General features: G+C 41.7%; 1 protein-coding gene across 2 annotated transcripts in view; it reads left to right on the top strand.

Moving 5' to 3' along the window:
• The window catches only part of LOC143746827 (interferon alpha/beta receptor 1a-like), a 32,924-nt gene that overhangs the window by 312 nt on the left and 12,149 nt on the right, over nt 1–20,463 (top strand). For both annotated transcript variants that reach the window (XM_077238988.1, XM_077238997.1), the window contains exons 2-6: nt 11,451–11,586; nt 12,298–12,488; nt 12,570–12,730; nt 15,809–15,956; nt 16,521–16,678. In XM_077238988.1, the coding sequence (XP_077095103.1) occupies nt 11,451–11,586; nt 12,298–12,488; nt 12,570–12,730; nt 15,809–15,956; nt 16,521–16,678 (794 nt within the window). The remainder of the gene's footprint in view (nt 1–11,450; nt 11,587–12,297; nt 12,489–12,569; nt 12,731–15,808; nt 15,957–16,520; nt 16,679–20,463) is intronic.

Here is a 20,463-nt window from a genome sequence, read left to right on the forward strand (position 1 = left end):
TGTTAGTGACGATAAAGTGTGTGTTTCACTGGGTGAGTCCAGCCTTACTGTGTGTTAGTGACGATAAAGTGTGTGTTTCACTGCTGGTGTGTGTTTCACTGGGTGAGTCCAGCCTTACTGTGTGTTAGTGACGATAAAGTGTGTGTTTCACTGGGTGAGTCCAGCCTTACTGTGTGTTAGTGACGATAAAGTGTGTGTTTCACTGGGTGAGTCCAGCATTACTGTGTGTTAGTGACGATAAAGTGTGTGTTTCACTGGGTGAGTCCAGCCTTACTGTGTGTTAGTGACGATAAAGTGTGTGTTTCACTGCTGGTGTGTGTTTCACTGGGTGAGTCCAGCATTACTGTGTGTTAGTGACGATAAAGTGTGTGTTTCACTGGGTGAGTCCAGCATTACTGTGTGTTAGTGACGATAAAGTGGCAGGGCAGTGTGTGTGTGTGTGTGTGTGTGTGTGTGTGTGTAAATATTGTTTATGGCTCTCCCTCTTTGTTTGTGTGTGTGTTTATTTGTTTCGTCAGTGTAGGTGCGTCTCTGTTCGCTTGTTCTCTTTTAAGTCATTTAGTAAGTGGTGCGTGAGGGTTAGTTCACCCAAAAGTAGTTCTGCCGTTAATTACTCGCCCTAATGTCGACGCTGGTCACGTGGTTTAAACAGTGCCGCGCTTCCGGGTTGTGCGTCAGAACCATAGACATATGGTAAATAAACATAATAAATACATAATAGTAACGTTCAGAGGAGAAAGGCCGCGACATTTAAAAATACTACTGTTATTGTGTCACGAAATGTGGTCTTAATAGTGTTTCAGTCGACAATGTAGTTGTTTAAAGCTCAGATCTGTGGTTTATTTAAAAATATAGCGCCTATTTAAAAATTGAATCGGACGTTTTCGGAGTTGTGAGATCCAGGTGATCACCGGGCGCTCAGAGCTCATGTACCCCGCCGGAAACAGCCTTACCTCGGCTAGTGCTTCTGACGTTCTAAAGTTTCATAACTTTATATTTAGGCTATTTAACGTTGTATCCTGCTGTGTGTTTGACTGAATCGTTTACTTTATTTCTTGTCTTGTATAGCTTTTTATACCTTTTAGGCTACTTATACTGTTATGATGGCTATTATTGATCAATAAAACTGAAATTTAACAAAAAAGAGACAGGGTTGTGTCATTTTATTTTATATAGCCTATGTAGGTAATATTTTAAAATATATAAATTATATTTGCATATTTATACATTATCTTCACTGTATGTAGGCCTACATAAAATAAAATGACAAATCTAATGTCAGTTTAATGATCAATATTATAATGTTTCATATTTTTTTCATATTGTCTATATTATTCTACAACTGATATTACATTTGAAAAAAGAACTGGCATTATATCTAGGATCTATAGACTAAATATGTTTAAAGCAACCTATGCACGAATAATCATTAGGGCTAATAATGACAAGGGCACGGCCTTATTCCTGAATGATTCTGCTAAACCTTTTAATCACGATCACCTCCGAATATTTAAGCATGCTTTCGCCCACTGCCTGAGAAAACAGCGCTCATGTAAACTGTGTCTGAAACAGCTTCACAAACAGGGTTTTTAACCTCAATGTATAGCAATTTCTGAGTTGCAAACATCAAATTAACAAAAGTCCAGGGGTAAAAGTGTATAGTCCGATATGAACACTGATAACAGCTGAATAAGTCCTGGCTGCTCCACTGAGTACAGGCCCTGCTACTTACAACACAAATACATCAGGATACAACGAAACTTCAGCGACTGCTCAGCGGTGCTACCACACACACACACACACACACACACACACACACACACACACGTGTGAGTGTGAAAGAGCCAGTAAAGGGGTTCAAACAGATGTTGCACAGTAAGTGTTCATTTATTATTATTAGTGAAAGATAGAGATAGAGAGAAATATGATACTCAACAGAAACACATGCAAACTTGTATAGGCTATATGCTTATGTGTTGTTTGTTGAGTATCATATTACATCAGGCTCATTTATGGCTCATATATGCAATTCAATGATAACATACAGGGTTCTCTGCAAAGTTTTGGTCATATTGATAATTTATTGGCCCTAGAAATTTGCTTATTAAATATGATACAGTATGTTAATATAGTCATAAATAGGCATTATACTTATTGTTCAACACAATTTTACAAGGAATAATGTAGTGAATAAATGTTTTAAAAATATTGTAATACACATTGCCAAACAAGCATTCTGTTTTCAATGAATTTATTCCCCAAAAGGAGTTGCGTATATCCTTGGGATACAAACATTAATATAAAAAATAAGACATTTAAAAAAGAAAATCATGAAATTGTCGTATTTGTGTCCTAATAAGTAATAAATATAATATATAAGCAATAAATAACTGTTGTGATGTCTCTCTATGTGGCCAGAAGGGACTCTCAGGCCTAGTCCACACGGACACGGGTATTTTTATAATTTTTTAAATATTTTTTATAAAATATTTTTATAGTTTTTCCTCCTGCATTTAAAAAAAAAATCCCGTCCACACATGCTCGGTTTAAAAAAAAACTGTCTACATGAAAGCGCAAAAACACTATCAGGTGCTGTCAAGAGCACTCAAAGTCAACAGCGATGTCCTCGACAAACGAAAATTCTCAGGACAACTTCCTGCTCAGCTACTGTTCGGACGCTCTCGCTTACTGCTCCGCGCTTTGCTCTATCGCTTTTATATTTCTACATTTTATCTCCTATTATCATCTAATTTTAACTTCAGCAAATCAGCACAGTGATCAAACGCTTGGATTACTACAAAAAAAAGCAGAATTATTTTATTCGACCAGCCTCCCACTGAAAGCTTACATTCCGGGAAGAGAAAACACAACTGCCTACATTCATAAGGATAAGAAAATGCCTCCTCTGGAATCTACTTGCTGCTCCAACTGCCACAGACTTTTACAAAGGATTGCAATTCTTGAAACAAAGTTAATTGCGGGACCACCAAACCAGACGGAACACACAACAGAGCTTCGTCATGGACGTCCTCAGCATACAGCCGGTGAGTCACATGAATCTAGTGCTTCTCGACAGGCCATACTGAGTGTAGAGAAACAAGCCGATCGTTTTACTAATCGATGGCACAAACATGGTGCGAGACCCAAAGGCACTCGAGACATCAGATTGTCACGAGCATCACATATTACTGCAGTAGCATCCTCTACCCCAGATACGGCTCTGACAAGGACTGCAAACACTGGTCTCCTACCACCGCCTATACATCTTGAGAACAGATTTGAAGTATTAATGAATGAGGAATCCCCAAATTTGATGAATGTGATCGAACACAGACTGAATCAGCCAGTAGCTAACACTGATGCTAACTGGGGCTCAAGGTCGAGCAGACAGCGGCACTCAGCTCACAGTACAGCCGGGCCCAGGACTCTGATAGTGGGCGACTCCGTAATCAGAAACATTAATAGCAGGGATACAACAACGTGCTGCCTTCCACAAGCAACAACATCTGATGTAAACAGGGAACTTGAGAACATTCTGATGAAACATAAGACTGCAAATCGACTCATCACTCATGTGGGGAAGAATGATATTCATAAAGAGCAGTCGGAACTCCTTAAGAAGGATTTCAATGAACTTTTTGAAACACTTAAAAGACTGAAAGTTCAAACATTCATCAGTGGACCACTCCCAGCAAGAGGAACAAACAGGTTTTCACGGTTGCTTGGGCTTAATACATGGCTGCAAAAAAACTGCAATATAAAAGGAGTGAACTTTATTGACAACTTCAATCTTTTCTGGAGTCAGAGGCAACTGTTTCAACAGGATGGCCACCACCCAAACAAACTTGGTTCAAGAGTGCTAAAGGACAATATCTACTTCTCCCTCCGTCATCCTTCTGCAATGTGTGCCAATCCACTCAACCTGAATGGCACACACACACCTGGATACAGTAGGAATGACCACAGGATTTCACTTCAGCACCTGAATGGACATATGGTTGACACATCACACAAGGACAATGATAACACCACTCAGCCACAACAACCTCTGCTCACGGACACAATCTCAGCTGAGCCCTGCCCACAGAGCTCACCACAGACAGACTGTGACATACCAGCACTGCTCCAAGATACAGCACCCAAGGACGACTTTCTGGAAAACAGCCAGGGAAACCAGGACAGCATATTACAGCCTCCAATAACACCAGAGCAACAACCCCTCTCACCGGAAACATTATCACTCTCTCCAGCATCTCCACTTCTGTGCTTCTCAGAGAAAATGGAACAACTGGTGCATGCTGGAACTAGACTATCCCACTCTTTTGCTGCGAGCCCCCAGATACCAACCAAAAAACGCCAGGCCCCACAACCACCAAAGCCTACGGGCCCAGCTCGCCCTCTCCCTCCCCCTGTGAGAGCTCTTCGGCCTCTGCCACAGCGCCAGGGCCCACACCCTCCTCCGGCGGCTCGAGGTGAACCAAAAACAACTGATACCAGCTCTCAGTGATATGTGTCGGATACCCGCTATGATAACAATAACTTTCTCAAATGTTTACAGAACAAGCGGGAACCCACTGTGCCTGTATCTTTTTCTATTGCTGTTCGATTACATGATAGAAAGTCTAAGGCCTTCAAAAGCCGTACAGCAAACCCATCTAATCTGGTGCCTATTACACGACAAACTAAGATTGCTGTGGGGACAAAAAGTAAGACTGTTAAGTTAGCACTTTTAAACATCCGTTCACTTAAAAATAAATCACTTTTAGTCAACGACTTAATAACCACATACAACCTGGATTTTATGTTGCTAATTGAAACTTGGCTAGAAGAAAGTTGCAGTGCAACAGTCCTCAATGAAACAGCCCCTCCTAACTTTACTTTTATGAGTGTCTGCAGAGCTGTCAGAAGAGGCGGAGGTTTAGCTGCTCTTTATAAAGATGTCTATCAATGTAAGCAAATATCATTTGGGAATTCGAATATCTGGGTATTGTGTTAAAAGGTGCTCCACGCATTTTACTTATCATTGTTTACAGGCCTCCAAAATACTCTCCAGCTTTTGCTGAGAACTTAACAGAACTGTTATCAACAATTTCCTCAGAGTTTGACTGCTTTGCCATTGCTGGGGATTTTTACATTCACATAGATAAGGCAGAAAACAATATGGCAAAAGAAATCAAAACTGTTTTAAAAACTTTTGATCTGACTCAGCATGTACATGGACCCACACATAATCGTGGACACACTCTAGATTTACTTATCAGTAAGGGTCTAAACATTTCATCAATTGTTAAGGATGTAGCACTGTCTGATCATTTTTGTATTTTCTTTGATATATTGATCTCTCCTGCCATTGAAGCTGCATCTGTGTCTGTCAAGAAGAGATGCTTAAATGAGAACACTAGTGTACTATTTATGAAGACTATATCTTCAACACCAAGCATATCTGCTGACTCTGTTGATTTTCTCCTTGATTCTTTTAACTCAAAAGTTAAGAGTTTAATTGATGATATTGCTCCTGTGAAAGTCAGGAAGAAGAATAGAAGACAAAAAGCACCTTGGAGAAACTCAACAGCAGTGCAAAATATGAAAAGACAATGCAGAAAAGCAGAGCGCATGTGGCGGAAGACAAAACTTGTAGTCCATTATAACATCTACAAAGACAGCATCCATGCTTTCAATAAGGAACTAGGCAAAGCTAGACAGACTTTCTTCTCGAATATTATAAACAGCAATATAAACAACACGCGCACTCTTTTTGCTACTGTAGAGAGACTGATATTCGCTTAAATACTGATACAGGCAAATTATCAGTGCTGGTACTACTCGACCTCAGTGCTGCATTTGACACTGTCGATCACAAAATACTTCTTGACAGGCTGGAAAACTGGGTCGGGCTTTCTGGGATAGTCCTAAAATGGTTCGGGTTAGGGTTAGGGTTAGGGTTAGGAGGCAGAGGTTATTATGTGAGTATAGGAGACCATAAGTCTGAGTGGACATCCATGACATGCGGAGTCCCGCAAGGCTCAATTCTTGCGCCACTCCTATTCAACCTGTACATGCTCCCAATGAGCCAAATAATGAGAAAGAACCAAATCGCTTACCATAGCTATGCAGACGACACACAGCTCTACTTATCCCTATCGCCTAACGATTACAGCCCCATTGACTCCCTTTGCCAATGCATTGATGAAGTAAACAATTGGATGTGCCAAAACTTTCTTTGCGTTTGGAAACAAAGATGAAGTTCTCAAGGTGAACGCATACCTTCAGTCTAGGGGTCAAACACCTAAATATCAAGTCAGGAATCTGGGTGTGTCTCTGGAGTCAGACCTTAGTTTCAGTAGTCATGTCAAAGCAATAACTAAATCAGCATACTATCACCTGAAAAATATTGCAAGAGTTAGATGCTTTGTTTCCAGTCAAGACTTAGAAAAACTTGTGCATGCTTTCATCACCAGTAGGGTGGATTATTGTAATGGACTCCTCACTGGCCTTCCCAAAAACACCATAAGACAGTTGCAGCTCATACAGAACGCTGAGCAGAACCAGAACATATGAACACATCACACCAGTCCTCAGGTCTTTACACTGGCTGCCAGTTACATTTAGGATTGATTTTAAAGTATTATTACTGGTATTTAAATCATTCAATGGCCTAGGACCTCAATACATTGCAGATATGCTCACTGAATATAAACCCAACAGATCACTCAGATCATTAGGATCACATCGGCTAGAAATACCAAGGGTTCACTCTAAGCACGGCGAGTCTGCTTTTAGCTATATGCCAGCCGCAGCTGGAACCAGCTTCCAGAAGAGATCAGATGTGCTCCTACAGTAGTCACATTCAAATCCAGACTCAAAACACTTCTGTTTAACTGTGCATTTACTGAAAGAGCACTGTGCCACTGTTCGTCCGACTGTTTGCACTGTATTTTATTTTATGTTTTAATTACTCTGATTTCATTTGATTATTTCTGTATTTTATCTTTTATTCTAAACGGTTTTAATTATTCTGATTTCTTTAGATTATTTTAATTTCTTCTATGTAAAGCACTTTGAATTACCATTGTGTATGAAATGTGCTATATAAATAAACTTGCCTTGCCTTGCCTCTCTCCATTCTTCAGCAACAACCACTTCGTTCTCAAAGCTGTCCCACCAACTAGAGGTGCGACCGGGTCTCGTCCAAAAGCGGCGGCGGGTCTGTGTCGTGGGGGTGTTGTCACTAGTGCCCTGCGTACAATTGCATTCTGACGCCTCTGTTTCGCAATATAGTAAGAGAACTGAGCATGTATCTGTATACATGTTATAAGCCCTGTTAGCACAGTTATTATCAGCAATATATGGGCTACGTCCGCCACAATCTGACGTCAAACACAGAGGATAACAGCACACACTGACGTCGCAAGACAAAAACCCCCGTTTTACTGTCTACATGACAACACTGCAACCGGCGTTTCTGAAAACCCTTACCCAGGCAGGAGTTTTCAAAAATGTTCGGTTTCAGTGACCCGATACTGCCTTTCCAACGGCCTGTAGCGACAATGACTTTTTCTAGGGAAATTATTAACTCAAAGGGGGAATAATATTCACAAGGTGATGAATATGTATTATCGTAAACACAAATTAGATTATCCCCAAATAGGGGCTAGGCTAAGCCTCACCGTATATGAATCATTAACACGATTGCTCGTATTAATTATTATTATAGGTCGGTAAAATCAGATCAATTATCAGGGTAAATTTTCATGTGATTCAAATTTAGTTTATCAAGCAATCTATGTCTGTCTGGAGGCGAAACTTCCTGGTCATAACTTACCGACCTGTAAACAGCGACAATACCCGTCCTATGGCCACTAGAAGGGATATTTTCGTGTAAGGCACTTTAGATATTTCAAAAGTTAAACCAAATAGAGCTTGTAGCTTAAATCCACATTTTCAGGGACTTCAAGTATGGAACAATGAGACGGATTCAATTCAAAGGATAATGGAATTTAATAAAACAAGACTAAAGATTACATAAACTACTTAAATCACGCAGGAGTAAAAATGCATAGCGAAAACAAACAATTACAAAGAAACAGAAAATGATTGCAATACGAAATATTAGAGAGAGAGAGAGAGTGAGTTAACTAGTCTTCTCAGTACAGAACAGTTAAAATATAAATATAAAATAAAATATAATCAGGGTTTCCCGCAGCACTTTGAAACTAAGGCGGCCGCCTAAGCAACATCCGCATGCCGCTTTAACTACGTCGTCAAAAAATTTATATGAGCGATATCCGCCGAGTTACTCTGTGCTGTTTTCTCCATTTCAATCTTTAAATATGTGATAAGCCTTCGTGTTCGCTTCAGTCTTGTTATCAGCGCGTTCTTCCGCAGCGGCGCCAAGCACGTCAGAACAAACAGAAGACCGGGTGTGTGTGTGTGTGTTCATCTGAGCCTCATTGGTCTGTCACTGCTCGTCAATGTCAGAATATTTGAAATGACCAATCAAATCAAAGTAGGCGGGCTTTATGTTCTCAGTGCGAATTTTAGTAGAGAGCGACTCATAGACAGGAGCGACTCGACGCGCTTCAGTTTACGGTCGGTCAAGTGCGAGATGTAAGTTGCTAAACTAAACATTTCCTATTTGACAGTTTTTTTAGGTCATAAATGTTAAACGAATCACAAAAATAATCAGGCAAACTAATAAACTTTTGTCTATTTTCGCCATTTTGAACTGAAAATAGACCACTATGTGACGTGACTCATGTAATGTAACGTTAGCCTAATAATTAGTTTACTGTCATTGTGAGGGGACAAGACACATTAACCAGGGTACCTGCGGGATCTTAAAAGCATGCCTGTGCTCTGCCTATGCTCCATCAAGCAATGTTACAATTATTTATATAATTATAACACTTTATATAGGGCCATTGTGCTTAATGAGTAGTGTGTGTGCGTGAGTGTGTGTGTGTTTGAGCTCTTCACAGCACTGACTGTATGACGTCGAGATGCTGCTTTGGGGGGTTAAAACTTCAGCAGAGGATGTAGAAATTATTAATATTATGTTACAAAGACAAAATAAGTGATATTTACTCACCCATTTTCACCTGGCTATAGCATTCCCAAAACTTTTTTCAAAGCTCTGCTTTACAGTAATGTACAGATGGAACAAGACACAAAATAATCTCTTCAAACTTCATTACAAGTTACTTTTACAGATTATTTCAAAGCAGCTTCATCGTCAAGCTCAGTTCAGTTCTCATATAAAGGTCACAATGCAGGCAGATCAATATTATTGTTTAATATTAAATTAAATGTCCCCAACTAAGCAAGCCAATGGCGACAAAGCTGGAAAAAGGCGACAGTGGAACCAAAACTCCATCAGTGACAGAATGGAGGAAAAAACCCTTTCGATAACCCAGACTCAGTCGCTCAGCTCTCCTCTGGCCTACGAACCAACAGTGTATGATTATGATTCAGGCATTACAGGTCAGAGGTCAGATTGGATCAGAACATTCAGAATATTATCCAGTTCCCTCTGGTTGAAGATCAGAGTCATGCTGGAGACGGGTTTGTTGAGGATCAGTGCCGATGCTGTCGTGTTGATGAGGCCTTTACAGGGGAGAGTCTAGTAGACAATCTCTGCTGACACTTCAGGGATGCGTTGTGGTCGTGTCTAGGTGCAGGTCCACCATCTGATCTGGATCCGGCCCGGATTCGGCTGACCACATCATGCGTTGTGGTCGTGTCTAGGTGCAGGTCCACCATCTGATCTGGATCCCGCTGACTACATCATGTGTTGTGGTCATGTCTAGGTGCAGGTCCTCCATCTGATCTGGATCCGGCCCGGATTCGGCTGACCACATCATGGGTTGTGGTCGTGTCTAGGTGCAGGTCCACCATCTGATCTGGATACGGCCTGGATCCGGCTGACTTATGTTAACCTCGGAATATAAACAGAAAGATTACAATATAAAAATTAGCGTAGGTTCCATTATTAAGATGTAACGAGTAGGGCTGGTTGATATGGCCTAAAAAAAAATCCCCTATTTTTTTCACAAAAAATCCGATTTACGATTTAAATCGATTTTTTTCTCTCCCTACTTAAAATCAATCTGCAGATGACAAAGAAATTGTTCAAAACAAGTTTTAACTTTATTTTGTTTAAATATTCCTTTCTGCGATTTGATCTCGATTAAAGTGCAATCAGAAACAACAAGCCGAAAAGACAAGAGGACAGGCCCTGTCTTTGAAAACAGTGAAAATGTAACATAAAATAAAATGGGTGGATTGGGATTGGGGGGATGTGTAAAAAAACAAAAAAAACTTGCATCACAATAAGTGTATTGTGATTGTCAAATTATTTGGTAACTAAACATAATTTTAAGTTTACTGGTATGCTACTGTTTTTATTATTGCTTAACACAAATTTCACAATTTCAATTCAATTTTTGTGATTTGATTCTGATCTTGATTCAATATAAATTCCTTTGGATAAATAGGTAAAGTAGATACGTTAATGTGTTAATTGTTCTCCCAAAAAAAAAAAATCACCTAATGCTGTAAACATAGAGAGCCCTGTCAGCTGGTATTATTAAAGGTTAAAACTAACTCAAATTAAATATAATGCATTTTTTATTTTATAATGCGTGTAACTAACACGCGTGCTATGGGTCATTAAAAGCCATCCTGAGGTAAATGTAACGTTACGCGGCATATGTTGTTCTCCAGCTGTTTTATGGACATCTTTCCGCGGTTGAAAAACACTGATCGATCGATTTTATTACATTTCGGTAAGTTTGTAGTAAAGAGTAACAGATGTTTGGTTCACGTGCCGCTTGAACTGAGATCTGCCAGCGTTCTTTCACGTCACATTTACAAGCGCCAAAACTGTGTTTATTGTTTGAATTTTGTAATAAAATTGACCGAATCTGAGAGCTGAGAATCTATTTCATATCGATAGTAACCTGCTCTGTCTTGTCTGTCGGTGTCAGTGTCCTCTTTGCTTCACGATTTTTCTCTGCGTGAGAAAATGGATGTGTGGCGTGAGAGCGTGTAAAAAGTGACAGAATTGCGTCTCTCACAGTGAACTCGTGAGAGTTGGCGGCCCTGCAGATTCAGCTTGTAGCCTAAATGTTTTCGGCGGGTGTGCTTCTTCTGCTGCTGTTTGTGTATCTCTATCATGGCAAGCGCTGAGCCCGGTCGGAACTACGGGAGCCCAGATGGGAGCGTCGGCGGTTGTTAAAGAGAAAACCGATTTTCATTCAAAAAAATCGGCGTAAACTACACACTCGAGTTAATCCATAAAATCGATTTATCGCCCAGCCCTAGTAACGAGTACATCAGGTGTTATAGGAAGTGTTAAACTTTTACAATGTAGAAGTACTATGTGAGGTGTGAAAACCTGTATGCGACCTTTACTAAACGTGTGTTTTTGTGTGTGTGTGTGTGTCTCCCAGCTCTTGCAGAATGGAGCTGTCCTCAGAATCTCTCTGTTCAGAGTCTCAACACACAGTATGTTCTGCGCTGGGACTGGGCTGACGATCAGCAGAGCGCCATCAACGGGACGCTCACCTTTACTGCACAGTATCTCTCGTAAGAACACCATATCTCTGCTTTCATCCATAACATCATATTTATTCAGGTTATTGAGCCAATCTTCTAATTACAGATAACAAAATGAAAAATAATTACACAGGCTGGGACAGGTCATAATAGATATTGTAAGAGATTTGAGGTTCATGTCCTGTAGTATTAAAATATTTGAATATATTGACTTTATTTTCCTCAATTTCTCACTATCGTAATCTGTCCAGATGTTTTGTTTTATTCCTGCTCTTCTCGATGTGACTTATTTCTGTAATGCAGAAATTAATATTGAATATAAATGAATACTATAAGAAATGTTGAATTATGCTTGGGCTTCATTGATGCTCATAATCTTCATTGCCTACAGACACTCAAACCATAAAGCCAGTCCTTTTCAGAATGACACACTTTTGCCAAATCTATAAATCAAAGCATAGGCAAAAGTTCATGGGAACAGACGTTATCCAGTCAATGATAATGAATTCTAATGCATTATACTGTATATTGTAAGTAAATGTATACAAGAATCCAGACACAGAAGCAAGTAAACCTTGGGATGGACGTCCAAGCCATAACATGTTAAGGCTTTAATAAATAAATTATGGAACCATTCAGCAGTTTCCCTCAGCCAACATGAAGAAACCCTCTGTCCAGGGTCAGTGACTGCTGTACTTTACATGATGAATCGAGTCACTCATGTGGTCTTTTCTCCAACAGGGCGGCTTATTCCCGTAAGCCGCCTCATGAGCAGATCTGGAGGACCGTGTGCGCTGATGTTCTGGAGCGGCGCTGTGATTTCACTGATGCTGGACTGAGTTACTTCGGCTTATATGTCCTGCGTGTGCGGGCCAACACAGCAGAGCAGTTCTCTAACTGGACTATCATCAACTTCTGCCCAGATACAGAGGGTGATTAAACTGGTCTGTTGTAATCTGGCCTTGGCTCTTGATTCTGCAGTGTGACCAAAGCTCTGTCCTTCTCCTCTCTAGCTGATCTAGGTCCTCCGTCCAGTGTGAAGCTGACCTCTGTTAAAGGAGATCTGGAGATCATCATCGCTGACCCTCTGAGCAGCACCAACAAGTCCATGAAGACGCTGGTCCATGACATGTCTTACCTCATCCACTACTGGAAGCGGCCCGAAGGCTATCAGGTATCTGTGTGAAAATGACCAACACTTGCACTCCATAGATCAGTGGTCCTCAACTCTGGCCCCTGAGGGCCCCTCTCCTGCTGAGTTCAGTCCTGATCAAACACACCTGCCTGGGGACCTCTAGTGTCCTGCAGAGATCAGCCCTGATCAAACACACCTGCCTGGGGACCTCTAGTGTCCTGCAGAGTTCAACCCTGATCAAACACACCTGCCTGGGGTTCTCTAGTGTCCTGCAGAGATCAGTCCTGATCAAACACACCTGCCTGGGGACCTCTAGTGTCCTGCAGAGATCAGCCCTGATCAAACACACCTGCCTGGGGACCTCTAGTGTCCTGCAGAGATCAGCCCTGATCAAACACACCTGCCTGGGGACCTCTAGTGTCCTGCAGAGATCAGCCCTGATCAAACACACCTGCCTGGGGTTCTCTAGTGTCCTGCAGAGATCAGTCCTGATCAAACACACCTGCCTGGGGACCTCTAGTGTCCTGCAGAGATCAGTCCTGATCAAACACATCTGCCTGGGGACCTCTAGTGTCCTGCAGAGATCAGCCCTGATCAAACACACCTGCCTGGGGATCTCTAGTGTCCTGCAGAGATCAGTCCTGATCAAACACACCTGCCTGGGGACCTCTAGTGTCCTGCAGAGATCAGTCCTGATCAAACACACCTGCCTGGGGACCTCTAGTGTCCTGCAGAGATCAGCCCTGATCAAACACACCTGCCTGGGGATCTCTAGTGTCCTGCAGAGATCAGTCCTGATCAAACAAACCTGCCTGGGGACCTCTTTTGTCCTGCAGAAATCACCCCTGATCAAACACACCTGCCTGGGGACCTCTAGTGTCCTGCAGAGATCAGCCCTGATCAAACACACCTGCCTGGGGATCTCTAGTGTCCTGCAGAGATCAGCCCTGATCAAACACACCTGCCTGGGGTTCTCTAGTGTCCTGCAGAGATCAGCCCTGATCAAACACACCTGCCTGGGGTTCTCTGGTGTCCTGCAGAGTTCAGCCCTGATCAAACACACCTGCCTGGGGATCTCTAGTGTCCTGCAGAGATCAGTCCTGATCAAACACACCTGCCTGGGGATCTCTAGTGTCCTGCAGAGATCAGTCCTGATCAAACACACCTGCCTGGGGATCTCTAGTGTCCTGCAGAGATCAGTCCTGATCAAACACACCTGCCTGGGGACCTCTAGTGTCCTGCAGAGATCAGTCCTGATCAAACACACCTGCCTGGGGACCTCTAGTGTCCTGCAGAAATCAGTTCAGATCAAACACACCTGCCTGGGGTTCTCTAGTGTCCTGCAGAGATCAGTCCTGATCAAACACACCTGCCTGGGGACCTCTAGTGTCCTGCAGAGTTCAACCCTGATCAAACACACCTGCCTGGGGTTCTCTAGTGTCCTGCAGAGATCAGTCCTGATCAAACACACCTGCCTGGGGACCTCTAGTGTCCTGCAGAGATCAGTCCTGATCAAACACACCTGCCTGGGGACCTCTAGTGTCCTGCAGAGTTCAACCCTGATCAAACACACCTGCCTGGGGTTCTCTAGTGTCCTGCAGAGATCAGCCCTGATCAAACACACCTGCCTGGGGATCTTTAGTGTCCTGCAGAGATCAGTCCTGATCAAACACACCTGCCTGGGGTTCTCTAGTGTCCTGCAGAGATCAGTCCTGATCAAACACACCTGCCTGGGGACCTCTAGTGTCCTGCAGAGTTCAACCCTGATCAAACACACCTGCCTGGGGTTCTCTAGTGTCCTGCAGAGTTCAGCCCTGATCAAACACCTGTCTGGGGTTCTCTAGTGTCCTGCAGAGATCAGTCCTGATCAAACACACCTGCCTGGGGATCTCTAGTGTCCTGCAGAGATCAGCCCTGATCAAACACACCTGCCTGGGGTTCTCTAGTGTCCTGCAGAGATCAGTCCTGATCAAACACACCTGTCTTGGGTTCTCTAGTGTCCTGCAGAGATCAGTCCTGATCAAACACACCTGCCTGGGGATCTCTAGTGTCCTGCAGAGATCAGTCCTGATCAAACACACCTGCCTGGGGATCTCTAGTGTCCTGCAGAGTTCAGTCCTGATCAAACACACCTGCCTGGGGATCTCTAGTGTCCTGCAGAGTTCAGACCTGATCAAACACACCTGCCTGGGGTTCTCTAGTGTCCTGCAGAGTTCAGCCCTGATCAAACACACCTGCCTGGGGACCTCTAGTGTCCTGCAGAGATCAGCCCTGATCAAACACACCTGCCTGGGGACCTCTAGTGTCCTGCAGAGATCAGCCCTGATCAAACACACCTGCCTGGGGTTCTCTAGTGTCCTGCAGAGTTCAGCCCTGATCAAACACACCTGCCTGGGGATCTCTAGTGTCCTGCAGAGTTCAGACCTGATCAAACACACCTGCCTGGGGTTCTCTAGTGTCCTGCAGAGTTCAGCCCTGATCAAACACACCTGCCTGGGGACCTCTAGTGTCCTGCAGAGATCAGCCCTGATCAAACACACCTGCCTGGGGACCTCTAGTGTCCTGCAGAGATCAGCCCTGATCAAACACACCTGCCTGGGGTTCTCTAGTGTCCTGCAGAGTTCAGCCCTGATCAAACACACCTGCCTGGGGACCTCTAGTGTCCTGCAGAGTTCAGCCCTGATCAAACACACCTGCCTGGGGTTCTCTAGTGTCCTGAAGACCTAGATTAGCTGGTTCAGGTTTGAGCAGGGCTGAACTCTGCAGGACAGAGAGTGTCTGAATGTGGCATCTAGTGTGGCCTAGTAGAATCCCTGATGTCAGCATCATTTTTGAGACTGAAGGAATACAGAAGTGCTTTTAATAGCATGATGACCACGTCTTTTAGAAAGACGTTGGTTTCTAATCTCTATCCAGATTCTTCTCTCTTAAAGTACTTTAGAACTACTTCCAAACACACCAAGGTCCTGAAGCCTGAATATGTGGATGTCACTGGATTTTTGCACCATTAATCCACCAAAAATGATAATATTAAAAATGATAATAAAGGTACTGCTGAGTGAAATATAGCGTTCCTGCTATAGCTAACCCATTCCCTCTCCTCTTGTGCCTGTGCAGAAGGCTAAAGTCTTGAAGACGAAGAATAATGCGGTGACACTGTCTGAGCTGGACCGATGGACTTGTTACTGTGTGAGAGTTCAGAGTCGCTATGACTTCTATAACAAGACAAGTGTCTTCAGTGACACACACTGCACAAACACCGAAGGTCAGCAGATCCATCACACATATACACACACACACACACACACACACACACACACACACACACACACACACACACACACACACACACACACTGAGTTCAGTTTGCTTTCTAGTGAAATCCTTAAGAGTCATATATGGTTGTTAGGTTGTTAATAACTCTTTATGTCTGATAACAGATTTCATGTGTCATTTATGAGTCACGTTTCATGTTGTGCTTCAATAAAAGGTTAATGATCAACCCACACTCTGTTTCTTAAACATACAGCAAAAGAAATAAAAACAAAATATGCTACTCCATTGACACACTTTACCCCTCGCTGCACCTTAATCTGAAGCAACTTTACCTAGTAAAGGCTGCCATTCTGAGAAACATGATTCATTTAATAAATGTAATTCTCTTAAGCTACATAATTTATATGGTTATTCAGCAACATCCATGACATTTATAACCTACCAATTATGGATCATGTTACATAAGGCAGAATCTATGGTTCAGATGTCATGGCTAGTCCAGCCCAGATTGAGTGTGAGACGTGTAGAGATTGAATGCTGTGTGTGATTGCAGGACTGACTCCATCCTGGCAGATATGCCTGTACTTCCTGTTGTCGCTGGGGCTGTGCTTCCTGCTGGCGCTGCTGGTGTGGTTTAGCTTTTACAAGGTGTTCAAGTCCTTAAAGAGCATCTTCTACCCAAATGTTCATCTCCCGCATCATATTCAGGAGGTAAAAACATTTATACTCTGTTATATGCTTTGATATCACAAGGTTTCAATGACCTTTGACCAAATATGTGTCAGTTAGTTATGCATAGATGAACTGTTCATCAAAATATATGTATCAAATTTCTCCAGGAATGAAGACAAAAGACAGTGTTTATCGAGAAGCATTTCAGTTGAATCATAATTAAATTAAGCACATTTTACTACAGTTACCTGTTCTAACCTGTCAAATGACAACATATACAGTTTCTGCAATTCCTGCTCTCTGCTAGAGAAAAATCTGAGCTTGATTCCTGCGATTGCCTAAAATAAACTCAGTATAACTGGAACAGTAAACTGAAAAAAATGTATTATTTTACATATTTAAAAAAAATCTCTATCATTGCTTTTCCTGCATCAGCATCCCTCACACACTTGATTTGATTCTTGGATATTTAAGAGGCCCTTGATCTATGCCATTAGGTTATCAGACATCATAGATATGTGGAGATAAGTAGATTTGATGAATCAAACCCAGTTGTGAGCTCTTGTCCTAACTAACAGTGTCTTGCACCGATTCTAAAACAGTTGATGACAGACAGTTGTGAAGTATTCCTTTTTCAATTGACATTTCACAAAACATATGCATGTTTTTACATTACAATTTAGTCATTTTACTTTGTGTCCAAGTAATGTCCATGTGCCGGAAATGTACAGTTTGAAGATAATACAAATCAAATCAATACAAATAGTTATGTATTTTTTGCAGAAACAAAGAGCTCATTAAAGCAATTATTACAAGTTTTGAACATAATGAATACAATATATAGATAATTGTTCAGTGGAGCATGTTGATTAATTGAAGTTGAAGCGTCGTCTCTTCACAGGTGTTGGGTAACCCGTTGAGTGGACACACAATATTACAGCGGTGTTCACACACACTGATCCAGAACACACACTGTGGTGTTTCATACTCGGATGTGCTGAGGAAAGTTATCTCTGAGCCTGCTTTAAAACTACAGCACCTTCTCCCAAACACGCTTGGCCAAGCCTCTCTCAGCGTCACTCCTGATTAATGTTCTGAAGGGAAGGCAGCTCACTTTACTATATTACTATTATATTACGATTCTAAATTATATTATTATTTATTATATTTACTATATATATGCAGCGGCTGGAAAAGCCTGTTCTGGCAGTGATCCTCTGTGCTGTTACTGTACAGTTGTGCTGGCCTCACTGTTCCCTGAGAATGAGAACGATTGTGAAAGCGGTGTAGTTAGCGTGTCATGTAGATTGAGATGTGGTTTGGTGGTCTGATCTAAATGCCAGAGCACAGCTGTGTGACGCGAGCCGTCTCTCACCGCTCGTCTGCAGATGTTTCTGCTCGAGCAGGTGCTGCAGTTACCCCACGCCGTGCAGAAACCACAGATACATGAAGATATCTGTTCAATTGATCAAAAAACATGAATAATGTTACAACAGATTGTTTCAAATTAAAGCTGTTCTTTTCATCTTTCATTCAAAGAATCCTGAAGAATAAAATGTATGACAGTTTCCACAAAAAAAAAAACGTTTTCAACACTGATAATAATCAAATGTTTCTCGAGCATCAAATCATCATATTATAGTGATTTCTGAAGGATCATGTGACACTGAAGACTGGAGTAATGATGCTGAAAATTCAGCTTTGATCACAGGAATAGATTACACTTTACTATATATTCACATAGATAACAGCTGATTTACATTAGAATAATATTTCACTGTTTTACTGTATTTCTGATCAAATAAATGCAGCTTTGGTGAGCAGAAGAGAAAGTGGTTAGGTTTAGAAAGTTTATTACTTCGGCTGTTGGTTTAATACATTCACAAAGAAATATCATCTCATATGATTCTCCTTCAATACAATTAACTGTTATCGTATAAGGAATCAAAATACATATATTTAGAATAATAACTTTTGAACTCCTGTCCTGTTTTCAGTCACACACACACGCGCACGCACACACACACACACACACACACACACACACACAAACACACACACACACACACGCTCTCTCTCCCCCTCTCTCTCTCTCCCTCTCCCTCTCACCACCTTTGACACCCACTAATAAAGACATGCCTCTGTTGGCCTTTTGAAAACTTTTGTGTACTTTTGTGTCCAAAACTGATGACTGTTGATACAAAAGGAGGCACATGGAGTTAACGGTCAGGAAAACCACCTGATTGAAGAAGGTTTCGTGTTTGTTACAGGGTGCTGTCTGTGTGAACTCTCACAATTAAGCTGGTGTTCTGAAAAGGTCTAAATTTTTTTTTTTTTAAATCTGGATTTTGGAGTTAGTTGAACCAATGTTAAAATGATAGAGTTATTTTTCAATAGACATATTTTTTTTGTGTGTGTGTGAAAAGAATGTGGGTGGTGGCAGTGGGGGTCATTGGATGCTCAGCACCCCTAAAGCTCTGACCCTAGAATCACCCCTGCTCCCAAGACAAGACGATGCTCACCCGACTGGCCAATAGGAACGTGGCCTCGCCCATGACACAATTTTCACAGCGAAAGCAAAATCCTGTCACGAGAGCAAGAAATTGCATCGAGAGCAAAGAAAAGCGTTTTGAGAGAAACACTTTTTTTTTTTTAGAGAAAATATTTTCACTAGCCTGACGTCGTCATACTCAGATTCTAGTCAGAATGTGAGTCTGAAACATTGGGCTGTGATTATGGGCCGTGTGTCAACCGAATCGAAAAGTGAACAGCATGAGTAAGATAGGATCATAAGATGGGTCAGACATGATTTTGACCCCTTTAAGTTTTGTTTTGTAAAAAGCCTTTCTTTAAATTGAATTTCGTTTTGTATAAATTGTATCTCAATTTTAATCACTGTTTCATTAACTAATTGCCTGGAATTAATAAATAAGCAGCGAATATAGCAGATATAATCAGGACGTGGAGGCGCCATTGCATCTCTTGCTCGTGAACTGGAGCTCGTCTCAGAAATGAACCGAAGCTCAGTGATAGGCTACTTGCCTCACAGACAGGAGAAATAAATAGAAAGCTTGAAATGTCTACTTTTAAACAAAATTCTAAACGAAATGATACAATTGTACAGTAGCCTAGTCAGGTAAGGTCAGGTTTGCCGATGTGCGTTTTATTTTTTGTATTCTTTTTTTTGTGATTCTTTATTAAACATTTTGTGTGTATAATTATTTACAACGAAGCCCAAGATCAGCCCCTAATCATAAGACCAAATAGAAATAATAAAATAAATACATATGACAGGAAATTAAAATATAATTAGACAAAACTATATATAGAAGGAACTCAGAGTCTTTTTGCTAGTCTCAATAAGGTCCAGCCAAATTTGTATTGTATTTCTGTTGGCGCCGAGCATTTTTAGCTGTGATACACTCCAAAAGAGCAATGTCCAGCAAATAGGACATCCAGATAGACATAGCTGGGGTAGTTGGTTCCAGCTTTAGGATAACCTTTTTAGCAGCAGTAAGAGCAGCGAACAGAATCCTCCTGTGACTGACACACAGTGACAGCGAGGAATCATCCAGCAGAAGAAAAGCCAGAGGGTCCTTTTGGACCAGAATCTTCAGAAGATCTGTCAGTAGGTCCTGGACTGAAGACCAGACCGGCACAATTCGAGAACAGTCCCAGAACATATGCATATATGTACCTAAATATGCGCTGTTACACAGGTGACAGAAATGATCAGACTTTCTTTTCATTTTATATAGCAAACAGGGTGTGGCATATGCCTTATAAATTAGCTTATAATGTATCATTTGGTGAGCTGGATTTTT

This window comes from Siphateles boraxobius, unplaced genomic scaffold (assembly GCF_051911475.1).
Source record: "Siphateles boraxobius isolate OS27281-9 unplaced genomic scaffold, OSU_SipBor_1 100, whole genome shotgun sequence".
Lineage (NCBI taxonomy): Eukaryota > Metazoa > Chordata > Actinopteri > Cypriniformes > Leuciscidae > Siphateles > Siphateles boraxobius.